This window comes from Molothrus ater, chromosome Z, assembly GCF_012460135.2.
Source record: "Molothrus ater isolate BHLD 08-10-18 breed brown headed cowbird chromosome Z, BPBGC_Mater_1.1, whole genome shotgun sequence".
In the NCBI taxonomy this organism is placed as follows: Eukaryota; Metazoa; Chordata; class Aves; order Passeriformes; family Icteridae; genus Molothrus; species Molothrus ater.
In genome coordinates, this window is record NC_050511.2 from 12,067,539 (window position 1) to 12,080,319 (window position 12,781).

Sequence of the window (12,781 nt, forward strand, 5' to 3'; positions counted from 1 at the left end):
ATATCTTAGTGTATTTATGGTGGTGGAAACATAAGCTTCTCTATAATGTGGTCAATTTTTCAGTGAATGCAGTACCATTATTATTGTGTGAACCAGTTGCATTACTTGGCATGTAAACAATAGTCAAAAACCAAGCAACACTGTCTGTTCTGACCATTACATGGTAGACACTAGTCAAAAACTCTTCTTACATTGCTGCTTATATTATTAAAAAATAATGATGAATTTTGAGATCAAATTTGTATAATTTCCCAATATGGCTGAATAACAGCCATATTAATTAATTGTATGCATCTGAAAGCACATGAACCTGGAATCATCGTGGAATGCTAGTTTGTTGTGGTTGTTTGTAAAATTTTAACAATAAAATCCAGTTGGCAGTTATTTTGTTGTTAAGTAGCTGATGGCAGTTGCATTTGTGTTGCCTGAGAGATTTAAAATACATTGTTTATTGCAAGAGAGGAGTGGGCAGTATTTCTTAAGGCAGCGGTAAGAACCCGAATCATGACAGAGTACCTGTTGTTATGGCAACACACAATCCTGTAAGTGAGAGGCCTCTGCTGCTTAAACACTTCCGTGTCTTCCTTTCCTGAAGAACTGTTGCAGTCAAGAGTGCAAATTTTCAGGAAGCAGTTTCTATGATGTCCAATTTGACCAATAAACACAAGTCAGAGTTGATGCCTGAAGGTTCACTGCCTGAAATGTACTGTGCTTTAAACTCTCACCCTACCAAAGTTGATTTTTAATCTGCTAGAAAGAGACAATACATTCTTCAGGTTGAGAACCAGTGTGTAGCACCCAGCTCCAAAAGGATGAGATCCTGCTTTTATGCCTGAAAAAATCTGAAAAATCGTACTATATGCGTGTCCTGAAAAATCGTACTATATGCAGTAATAATGCATATGTGAAATCAGATCTGTAGATCTAGAAGTAATCATAGAACTAATCATAAAATGGCTAGGGTTGGAAGGGTTCTTAAAGATCACCTTGTTCCAACCCTCTGTTTTGGGCAGGGACACTTCCATTAGACCAGATTGCTCAGAGCCCCACCCAGCCTGGCCTTGAACACTGCCAGACATACGGCAGCTGATTATTATTAATCATTATCAGTTCATTATTAATATGATCACTTTGGTCAGCACTGTAATTAGTGTCATAGAATTTTAAGAGACAAGGATTTAAAACCACTTTGGACACCAAAGTACTTATGGAAATCTCCATGAGACACAGAAAGTGTCTTTCAGAAAGAAAAACAGAATTTTCTTCCCGGTTTATTGCGTTTGGCCTTCTACTGTATTTTGCTGTCACTGTTAATGAACTTCAGCAGTCTTTTAATGACAACATAGCAGGGGAGTGCTTGTTGCTCCAGTTCCTTCTGTATGCAACTTGCAAGAAAATCTGGGTGTTGGATAAATTTTTCAGTATATTTTTGCCATAAATAATTTTAAGAGTATCAAGTTATAAATTAATAATATTCTTCAACAAATTCTCTTTAATTTAAGATAGTAATGATTTTGGACAGATTATTTTAGGAACATACATGATATTACTTGTCCTAATTTTGGAATGTGTGTTAACTTCTCTTCATGCAGTCTATGGTGAAAGACAAAAAAAAGGATAGAAAGCCTTCATCGGGGGAGGAGTCCGAAAGTGACAGTAACAGTGGCAGCGGGAGTGAAAGTGAGGCGGAAGCTTCTAAGCCTCGGAGGTTACGGAAACGAGTGGACTCTGATTCAGATTCTGATGAAGAAAATGATATAAATGCAGTGATGAAGTGTTTACCTGAAAATTCAGCTCCTTTAATTGAATTTGCTAATGTGTCCCAAGGCATATTATTACTTCTGATGCTGAAACAGCATCTAAAGAACCTCTGTGGATTCTCTGATAGGTAAGGCTGTTTAGATAATAGGGCACTTGTTATGCAGTGACATTTTTCCATTTGTTTAAGTTGATTGTAACTACCTGTTTAAGCAATACATTTGTGTAACAGAGAAAAAAAATGTATTATGTTGAACTTCAGCTTAAAAAAACTGCAATTATTTGATTTCTTACCAGGCTATCTATTGAATATGGAATGATCCAAAGAGAAATACTTATATTGGAGGTTTTAAAAGCTTTTTGTTCAAATTACTCTGGACTTTTCTTTAAAGGTCTTCTCTTTTGTTTTCTTCAAACAGTAAAATTCAGAAATATTCTCCATCTGAATCTGCAAAAGTTTATGATAAAGCTATAAACAGGAAGACAGGAGTGCATTTCCATCCGAAACAAACTTTGGATTTTCTGCGGAGTGATATGGCTAATTCCAAGATCACAGAAGAAGTGAAGAGGAGTATAGTAAAACAGTACTTAGATGTAAGTAAAGTTGCTTTGCAGAAAGTCTGAAATCTTTTAATACAGTATAAACTTGAAAGTACATTTCAAAATGTTAAGTTCCTGGTTACCTTATGTGATGTGTGGATCTTCCTTTCAGGATGTTTAGGAGGACTGTACTTCAAAGATTTCTAAGTTTAAACTCAATGATAATTAATTTCAGCTTAAGGGTATTCATCTTTATGGAGTATCTTCCAATTTCTGATATCTATGGTGTATACCTCTCCCATATGACTTGTTCACTTTATTCCTGACTCTTTCCATCATGGGAACAGAGACTGTGGTTTGTTAACTGTCCCTCACCCTGCACCAATAACAGATAGAGAAAACTTGCCATTTGGAAAACTCAGGAAGAAAGCTTTTGTATATCTACCATAAAAAAACCCAAAAAACGGAAAGTTAAGTTTGTAGAATACAATATAAGCTGTTCAAGTTTGTTGTTTGTTTTACCCTGTTTCTTTACTTTGCTACTTGTTTCTAATATAATGTAATGTGATATAAATGTCCATGTTTAAAGTTACAAAGTGAACTGATCTTTTTTCTTTTAATAGTTCAAGCTCCTTATGGAACATTTGGATCCTGATGAAGAGGAGGAAGATGGAGAGGTGTCAGCTAGCACAAATGCTCGGAACAAAGCAATTACCTCGCTGCTTGGAGGAGGCAGCCCTAAAAACAATGCAGCTGAGACAGAGGACGATGAAAGTGATGGGGAGGATAGAGGAGGAGGCACTTCAGGGGTGAGGCGGAGGAGGAGTCAACGTATTTCGCAGCGTATTACGTAAAATGATTTTTATGTGCTTATAAATGTCAGTTTATTATATTAAATGTACACCAAGTAATGTAATCCACATGAAAAAAAAGCATTTTGTAGATAGAGATTCTCTACTTAACCGTTTATACAACTTTTGTAGAAAGTTTAACAGAAAAGACAATAAAAAAAAAAACCAAACTAGAAAATGAGATTTATCCCGTATAAAAAGTTATTAATTTTCCTTTGGAATGTACTGTGTGTTATCCTTTTTATTGTTGCCAAGTTTTTATGTAGCTTTATGATTCATGTGTATATATAATTTTATATATCAATAAGAGATAAAGACACGGGTACAAATTAAGAGTATGTGGTTTTACAAGGATATGTTAACCCCTTGGCGCTGGCGGTCGCGGTGCGTCTCATTGCCGGCAATGGAATGTGTGCCGGGGAATCCCAACTCCCGGCGTCAAGGGATTAAAAGCAATAAAAGCAATAATTTCACTAAAGTTCTTTTGTGTAACACTTGGTCTTTTTTCCCCCCAATGTTTTAGTCATTGAGAAGGTCAAAACGAAATTCAGACTCTACGGAGTTGGCAGCACAGATGAATGAAAGTGTTGATGTCATGGATGTCATCGCTATTTGCTGTCCAAAGTACAAAGACCGACCACAAATTGCAAGAGTAGTACAGAAAACCAGCAATGGCTTCAGTGTTCAGTGGATGGCAGGCTCCTACAGTGGCTCCTGGACTGAGGCTAAGCGCCGTGATGGCCGCAAACTGGTGCCTTGGGTAGACACTATTAAAGAGTCAGACATTATTTACAAAAAAATTGCTCTAACGAGTGCTAATAAGCTGACTAATAAAGTTGTGCAGACTTTACGATCGCTGTATGCCGCCAAGGATGGAACTTCCAGCTAATGAATTTGTACATGCAGCCAAATTTACAGGAATTGAAATAACAGAAAAAACTTGAAATATCAACTTTCTGGCAAAAAAAAAAAAATCAGTTAAATGAAGAGTAAGAATGGAACCTGGGACGCGGGGAAAAAAGAAGGAAATGTTTGGTAAACATTTTTGTGGGAGCTTCCTTCGCTGTTGTGCAGCAGAAACTTCTCAGTTCATTTTTACTCCCACTGTATTATAGTTTAACAAAAAAATTGTTTATATCTTGAAAAAAAAACCTTTCTGTTTAAAAAAAATAAACAAGTGAATGTTGGAAATTAGTCTGTTAATGTTCTTAATAAAGTGTTCTTGGAGTTTAACCTAGCAGCGGATGGCTTTCTTTAGCTTAGCCCAGTTTCCAGGAAAGCATTGTTTTTCCAGGCTGTAAAGTGGCAGAATCTCCTGGATATATAATTTATTCTGTTGAAGAAAAAAAAAAAAAAGAAAAAAAGCATGCAGTATCTATGACCTATCTGCAGGAGGAGTTTTTGTAAATGTAGATTTTGATGTATTAGGTCACCCTGAAATAATACAAGAAAAGGGATCCCCAGCAAATCTGGTGGAACGAATACTGCAATAAATTTTTTTACTTCTCTTTGTTACTTGTCTGTTTCCATTTGAATTTCTTATTGTAAAGATCTGTTTAAATCCATTTATATTATTTTGCAGTCTTTTATGTAAAATTTACTATATCAGTGGTTTTCAAAACAAGACATAAAGTATTGTTTATACAGTTTGTATAGGCTGACTTCTGAATAATTGGTATCTTTTTATTTTTATCCCTAGAAGGGTGTAAACACAAGTTAACTCCAGGGTTTTATTGTATCCTGCAATATTTAGTATTAACTATATGATTTAGCACTGTGCCAAACACATTTTCAAGAGTACATTTTGATATAAAAAGAAACTATAGTTTATTCCTTGTATGCTTCAATTTCTTTCTAATGCTGTCCAAGTGGTAATTTATGATAGTTCAGATTTGGGGAAGGCTGAATGACTCTTCTGCTTGGGCCAACTGGCCATGTATGCATTTCTCTGGGTTAATGTAGAGAGGCTTGTGTCAAGAGGAGCTAGCTACCAGTGTCAAAGGAGTGAATGGGTATGAGTCTGGGCAATTACACTACATTCCTTCACAGATGAATTTTTTAAGAAAATGTTTGTATATTAGACTAATTTTTTTACTAATTGAAAGATGTTTTCACATTTTATAAATTGAAAAAATGCTATTGAAATCTTCCAGAAGTATCTGCTTCAACTGCCTTGCCACAACATTTCATAGAGCAGTTTGTCTTCCTAGAGAGCAAGAAAAGCAGCATATTTGCAAACAGTAAAAAAATCTAAAAACAGCTAAACTTTTTAAGGAGTCTATTAAACCCTGGTGTCTTTTCAAATGTATTTATTGAAAACAGGTGTTCCTCAACATAGTTATTTTTCTATTACGTTTTGTTTCTTTTAAAAGATTAATATATGATAGGGGGCTGTTTTTGTGAAACTAACTTGCAGAATTCTAATACATTATTCAATTTGTGAGGAATAGTAACAGTATTTCAAAATATTGATATGTTAAAAAACCCAAACAACCCATTAAACAAATTATTAATAACTCCTCAGAATCCAGTTAGTAAATTGTTGGGGAATGCCTTTTTGTTGTTTCACCACTGGAATTTTTCTGAACAGATATGATTTAGCACCTCTTTGTTTGGTAGTGTTGATAGTGGTCTCTTCACCATACAAAAAGCCACCTCTTGGGCAAAGATTGATATTGTTAAAGGAGGGAGAAGTAGGAGAAGCAGGAGTCAGTCCTCTGCAGCTCTGGAAACAGGACATTTTTGTAGCAAACAATGGAAGACTATGTTTCTCAGGGCCAAGTGCAGCCTTTACACTGGCAAACTCATACTTGGAGACTAGAGGGGTTGTATGACATGTCAGATATTATTGATAAGCAGAGTTGAAAATACTTCACCAAGAACTCCCAAGTGATAAACCCAAGGATTTCATACAGTTGCAGTTTAAAATTAAGTTGGCTGTTAGTAATTTCTGATGCAATTATATTAAAGCATCTTATTTTTAATAGGTAATACAAATATTTCCTTGTTCATTTCACGTGGCTTTTCCAATAGCAAAGATGGGGGGTTATTTCAATTTGCTTGGTATTTATTGGAATAAAGTTATCAGAAAGAAGTTATAATTGAACAATGTAAGTTTAAAGTTGAAGTCTAAAGTTGTCTTAGTTGAGAGGATTTAGACCATTACTATATTGTATGTTATGCCAGTGGCATACATGCTCCTTGATGGGATATGATGGTTGTTACATAATTTACAGTTATAAAGTTGATTATAGATGATTAAATAAATTGAATATGATTCTTACTAGTTAAAGAGTTGAATTTTACCCTCCTGAAGTACACAGAGTAATGCCCAGTCTGGTTTTGCCCATCACAAGAACTCTGGTTACCGGCTGTGAAGGGAAAAGGTGGCAGTGCCCTGTTTTGGGAAGCAAACTCCAGTTTGCTGTGTGAGACTCGGGCTGGTGGAGTCAGTGCCAGCCTCAGCCCCAGCGGGGTCAGTGCAGGGCTCGGGCCCTGAGCAGCAGCTGCAGTGGTACCACCAGGAACCACCTCAGCAGCATCAGCACACACCAACATAAGAATTTTTCTGCGTGAAAAAATGTCTGGTTTTGTTTTGGTTATTCTTAAAGTGCTGCAGTGCAGTAATTGATCCAGTTACACAATTTTACTCCTTTGTATTGACATAGCTTTGTAGTATTTTTTCACTGTATGGCTATAGATTTTTACATATATAGCTATAAGATTATTGAATTTTTTATCCTTCCTGCTTTCTCCCTTTGAGTACAGGATCCATACATGGAACTTGTTGCAGTAGCTTACCTAACAAAGGAGTACCAAGCTTTTTGAATTAAGACTAGCCATATTGTACTTTTTAAGAAAACACAGACACTTCCACAATCTAAATAAGAATGAAATTATTATTTTTAATCTTCCACTTCATACTGTAAAATTGCAGAATAATTCTTGAATATTTTCAAGATCACAATAGTTTTTGATAGAACTATAAGTATTTTTTTAAATGATTCAGTAACACCCTTTTGTATTTTTGAGGTTCTTTATTGCTTATATTAACAACTCTAACGTGTACAAAAGTAGGCATGGGAAATATTCAGCATAAGTATTTTAGTAAGGTGTGGCCATTAAAAAAAAAGATATTTAAATTTTTAAAATTTTACTCAAACTTTAGGCTTTGTTTTGCTATTGTGGTGTCACTAGTAAGAATATTGTTACTGTGGAATAATTAGGTTGTGCTAAACAGTAGCTCTAACATGAAATACCTTGCAGCCCTGAAATAGTTCTTTAATGTGTTTGTGGCTCATGTAAAAAAAAAGTTTTTAATCAGGTCTGGCTCATCTGGTGCTGGTTAACAGCAGGACAGTCTGCCGCATGCATGTGTTAATGACATTCCAGGGAAACGAATGGATGAGTTCAGCTGATCCTTTGCTTTGATTCTGAGCCCCAGGCAGATCACAGTGATGCTGAATTCAGACAAACACCTTTTCTGTGCTTTCCTGTGTCCCAGCACTCCGGAGCTCTCATGCCCTACGCACAGCAGGAGTGCAAACCACAATTCCTATATCTTAGTGTTCCTCTGCTCACCAAAGAGCCACACCATGGTCATATGAGCATTTCCATATCCTTCAGAGAATTTGTCATCTTATCATTGACGTTTTCAGTTGTAATGGGTGAGTTCTTAATGTAAGTAGCAAATTTTTAGATCTCATGGTTCCTTGACTAAATATTAAAGTGTTATTGTTATATACAAATAAGTTCATAGTATTTTAATATTTCATTTATTTAAAATAAATGTTTTAAGAGTTCAATCTGGACCCTTCCAAAATGAAACTTGGAAGTTTTTAATCCTAGAATGTGCAGACACTTTGTTGATCCCTTTTTCACTATGCTCACAGTGCTCAAATTATGCCTGGGCACCTGTAAATCATCCAGGGAATACATTTTTGGATTATTCTGGGAGACTTCTTGCCAGTCTGCGTTCCCCCCATCAGACATAACTACATAATTTCTAATTTCTGCGCCATTCAGCCGCATGCCCTGCTCACAGCTGCCCAGCTCTCCTGCAGACAGACGCTCCTTGCCGGGCGGGCCGGTTCGGGGCGCGGGCGGGCCAGGGGCGGGTTTGTCCCGCGGGGACCGGAGCCGGCACCCCCAGCGGGGTGGCGGCCCAAGGTGCGCTGTGCCCGTGGCAGCCATCCCAGGGCAGGGGCTCCTGCGCGCAGTGGCAGCGGGACGCCACCAGTGGCTGCCAGAGTCTGGCACCCGTACCCCAGCGGCCTCTCCTCTAAAGCAACCTGGCTGGGCTTCAAAGGAGCTTCTCTCCATCGCTGTTTTTGTGCGGCTGTGTTGAAAGGCTCATATTTCTGTTTTGAAACAAGATCCTGCTTCCTAAAATCTGGAAAGGTGGTTGATCTGATTTCACCCCCACTTTCCTGGGGATTGGCCGTGGGCAGGGCGCCGCAGCTGTGCCTGCAGCCTCTGCCCCTCAGCAGCTGCAGAACCAGCGCCGAGCTGTGCTGGGTGGGTCACTGCTGGTGCTGGCTGCACCTCACTGCCCACACTGTCTGTCCATCCCCTCACTTTCAATGCACTTCCTCCTTTCTCTTCTCTCAAATTCAGGGCTTCTGAATTTGTTTTACCTATCCCTTATTTGTATTTTTCTTCCCAAGTATAAAAGGCTACAAAATTTGCTGGAAACAGCCCCATGTAATTTATTTTGGAGAAACCATATAGGGGGCCATCTGCTTTTCATTTTGACTCCACAAGCACAGACTGAAGACTTGCATTGTCTTTGAACAAGTCTTCTTTCAGTCTCTTATTTTGCATGTTTTGTTCTCTTGTTAGCATTTGTGATTGTACAGAAATACTCCTTCACTGCACTTAAATTCCTGAAAGCCAGAAATATATGTGTGGAGGGAGACATTTAGTGGGTTTCCTGCATAGACTAAATGTATTCTGTGAGCACAGGCAAAGTGTGATGAATCCTTGAGAAAATCTATTTGTTTCTTATTTGTGAGAGCTTTTTTATTTTGAATAGTCTCATGTGGAGGTGGATGTTCAGATCCAAGGTCAACCTTGAACATCACCTGTGTGATGAGTCCCTGCAGTTCCATCTGCGCTGACAAACTGCAGGACAGATTCACAAAATACCAAGTTCTGGGTGATTTGGATCACTCCTCATCCAGGCTTTTTATTTGCTGTCCTAAGGTACTGCTGTTGCTCCACTCAAGAGAGAGAGGATCCCTTCCCTTCGTGTTGAAATCCACATGAAATAATTGGTGCAGAAGTCGTTATCAAGTCTGTGGTCAGCCTTTGAGCCATCCAGACCAAACTTTCCAGACCAGCCATGTACAGGCTTCTACACACTGAGTTTTTTCCTTTGGACAACTGATCCCAATTACAGAATCCCCCATGGTTAGTGTAAATTTTTCCTACCTTTGATTTTTAAGTCTTGGCTAGGAAACCCACTCTGGCCACTTCTTTAAATGTCATACTAGATACTGGTGGTAGGAGGGTGCACATAATTACAAGGCAGGTCCTTTTCAAATTTAAGAACTTTTTGAACTTTCCTTCCATCTATTGGTTGTGTCTTTCTAGATCAGAAAAAGAAAAAAGTCCTTCCCTTATTTTAGTGTATTTGAAAAGTTCCCAGGTGAGGCTCAGGGTTGTCTTCTGTTGCTTTACCGCCTGTGTGTTATCTCAAACTCATAAAAATCTTATTTCAAAAGAAGTTTTAGAGTTGTATTTATTGTTCGGATAGCAATAAAGTTTTGTTCCTTTTTCCTACAAAATTTTACAAATTGTAGTGCAGATTTATCTTGTGTACACATTCCAAAGCTACATATAATTTCTTGAAGCCTAAGTAGGATCCTTGAAATTCCACAGCTGAAGACCCTTGCTCCCATCTTCAGAAGGTGTAAGTATGGCTTTGAGGAGACAGGGAGCCCAAAAGGAAACTTCCCTTCTCTTCCCTTGCATGTTCCTCTTAAAACCAAACTATTTCTGTTTCTTCATTAGCCAAGGGTTTTGAAAACACAAATAACAGCCCTGTGTATCTTAATCTGTCTTTTCACAGAATTTGACATCTTGTTAGTAGTGTCTAAGTTTAAATATCTCAGCCAGAGCTCTGGCTTCAGCTGGAGGTGCTCTTGTGTCAGGTACTTACATGGTAAGTACCATTGACTTTATTACTGCCTGAGTCCCTTAATAATCAAGATTTCATATTAAAGAACCAAAATAGTTGAAATAGTTTGTTCTTACTTTTGTAGCTTTGTCTTTTCCATCTTATTTTAATTCTTGTATTTTTTCAGGTTTTTTAAGTTGGTGTTGGGTGTTGTCTCCAAGTTGGTGTTGGGTGTTGTCTCTTTTCAGGGTTTTGTTGGTGGAGTTTTTTTAGTTTTGTTTTTGGTTTTACTTCTAATTTTGCTTTGTTGCTGTTTTTTAAACTTCCTGCAAGAAAGTTTTTTCCTGAAATAAATTGCTTTTGACTTTTTAAAGCTTTCCAGCAGAAAACACTACAGAAAACAAAGATCAAAACATATTAAAATGTTAAATGCATAGAGAACACAGCCTCTATATATGGTTTAATCTAAAGAAAGTGATCATGTGATTAATCTGTGAAGCTTCCCTATCTTTCGTTCAGATGGAAATGCCATGCTATTAGAGTGCTAAAGGAAGTTCAGGTCTCCTTGGATGAGATTCCTAAAAAGATTTGGCAGGGGCTGGTTGCCACAGCACGCAGCCCCAGCAGCATCTCAGTGCAAGCGTCCTTGGCAGCAGCCTTGGGCCGCGGATTTGGCAGCCATTGGCAGCCATTGGTTGCCATGGCACCATCCTGGCACCATCCTGGCACCATCCTGGCACCATCCTGGCACCATCTGCCCCTGTCAGGGGCAGCTGAGCTGGGCTTGTCGTGGTCCTGCTGCCCCGCCAGCCCTGAGGAGCATCTGCCAAGGTGTGACAACAGAAGGCATCCTGCTGCCACCCTGCCTGAGCAGCGCCCCTGCATCAGCCACAGAGCTGACAGAGAGCCACCAACTCAAACACAGCTGAGAAACCCCTGGGAGATCCTGTACCTAGTGGGTAATATGCACATGCAGATGTGCAGATATGCAGGTTTAAAACGCAAAAGAGAATTTGTACTTTTACATGGTTTTGTGCAAGGAAGAAAATAGGATTTTAATGTTTAAAATGAGGTTTCTTGCATAGTGACTGTGGTAAAAGATGCCAAGGAGCTGCTGGGGATAATGACCCTTAGTGTAAAAGTTCATCACTTTTCCCAGCATCTTGCCATTAATTGGCAGGTGCTGCACTGCTCTCTCACTGCTTGATTAACAAAATTAACCTGGCATTTCAATGTCACAGTAGAGAAATGAATAGAATAGAATAGAATAGAATAGAATAGAATAGAATAGAATAGAATAGATCAGAACTGCTATGGTTGGAAGGGACCTACAACAATTATCTAATCCAACTGCCGCTTCCAAAGACCTTTTTGCTAATCCAAAGAACATTTTAGGACTGAGTAAAGGTTAAAACCTATTGCTAATGGCACTGTCCAAATGCTTCTTGAACACTGAGAGACTTGGGGCATCAACCACCTCTCCAGGATGCCTGTTCTCCTATGTGACCACCTACAACCCTTGTGGTAAGGAAATACTTCTTGGTATCCAGTCTGAACCTCTCCTGCTTCAGCTCTGAACCATTCCCATGCATCCTGCCCCTGGATGCCAGGGAGAAGAGCTCAGCACCTCCCTGTGCCCTTCCCCGCCTCAGGAAGCTGTGGAGAGCAGTGAGGTCACACCTCAGCCTCCTTTTCCCCAAAGTGGACAAGCCCAAAGACTTCAGCTGCTCCTCACTGGAGGTTCCAGCTCTGATTCCCTCCTCAGGATGCACGGAAGGACCTTCCCATCCTTCTCTGCCAGCAGGGCCCAGCAGGCCCCAGGCGAGGCCAATCCCCTCCCTGGGCCGGCTGTGCCCTGCTCGGTGCTCTGGGATGGGCTTTGGCTGTGCCCTGCTCAGTGCTCTGGGATGGGCTTTGGCTGTGCCCTGCTCAGTGCTCTGGGATGGGCTTTGGCTGTGCCCTGCTCCGTGCTCTGGGATGGGCTTGGGCTGTGCCCTGCTCCGTGCTCTGGGATGGGCTTTGGCTGTGCCCTGCTCCATGCTCTGGGATGGGCTTTGGCTGTGCCATGCTCAGTGCTCTGGGATGGGCTTTGGCTGTGCCCTGCTCCGTGCTCTGGGATGGGCTTTGGCTGTGCCCTGCTCAGTGCTCTGGGATGGGCTTTGTCCTTGGGGCTGCCCGGGCACTGCTGACCCACCCTGAGCCACCCCTCTCCCACTTCACCCCTGTGCCCGGTGTCACTCCTTCCCAGGTGCACAATCCACCATTTGGACTTGACAAATTTCACCCCATTTAAGATTGCTCAGTGCTCCAATCTATCTAGATCCCTCTGCAAGGCCTCTTGTACCTCAAAATTATCCACAGCACCTCCCAGTCTGGATCATCAGCAAAACCTGCTACTGGTGCACTCACCTCCAGCATCCAGACCACTGACAAACACATTGAGGAGGACACTGTAACTAAAAAATGAGGATTTTGTTTGTGTCTGGCGATGTTATTCTTCACTTTTCTTAAA

The 12,781-nt window shown here is 39.9% G+C and overlaps 1 protein-coding gene across 4 annotated transcripts in view; it reads left to right on the plus strand.

Moving 5' to 3' along the window:
* NIPBL (NIPBL cohesin loading factor) overlaps positions 1-4,664 on the plus strand; it is a 148,567-nt gene extending 143,903 nt beyond the window's left edge. For 3 of the 4 annotated variants that reach the window (XM_036402628.2, XM_054517809.1, XM_036402631.2), the window contains 4 exons: positions 1,593-1,888; positions 2,178-2,352; positions 2,922-3,107; positions 3,673-4,664. In XM_036402628.2, coding sequence (XP_036258521.1) covers positions 1,593-1,888; positions 2,178-2,352; positions 2,922-3,107; positions 3,673-4,038 — 1,023 coding nt within the window. In that variant the 3' untranslated portion in view covers positions 4,039-4,664. Of the gene's footprint in view, positions 1-1,592; positions 1,889-2,177; positions 2,353-2,921; positions 3,149-3,672 lie in introns of all 4 variants that reach the window. The other variant, XM_036402630.2, reaches the window with a different exon arrangement.
* Positions 4,665-12,781: the final 8,117 nt, after the last annotated feature.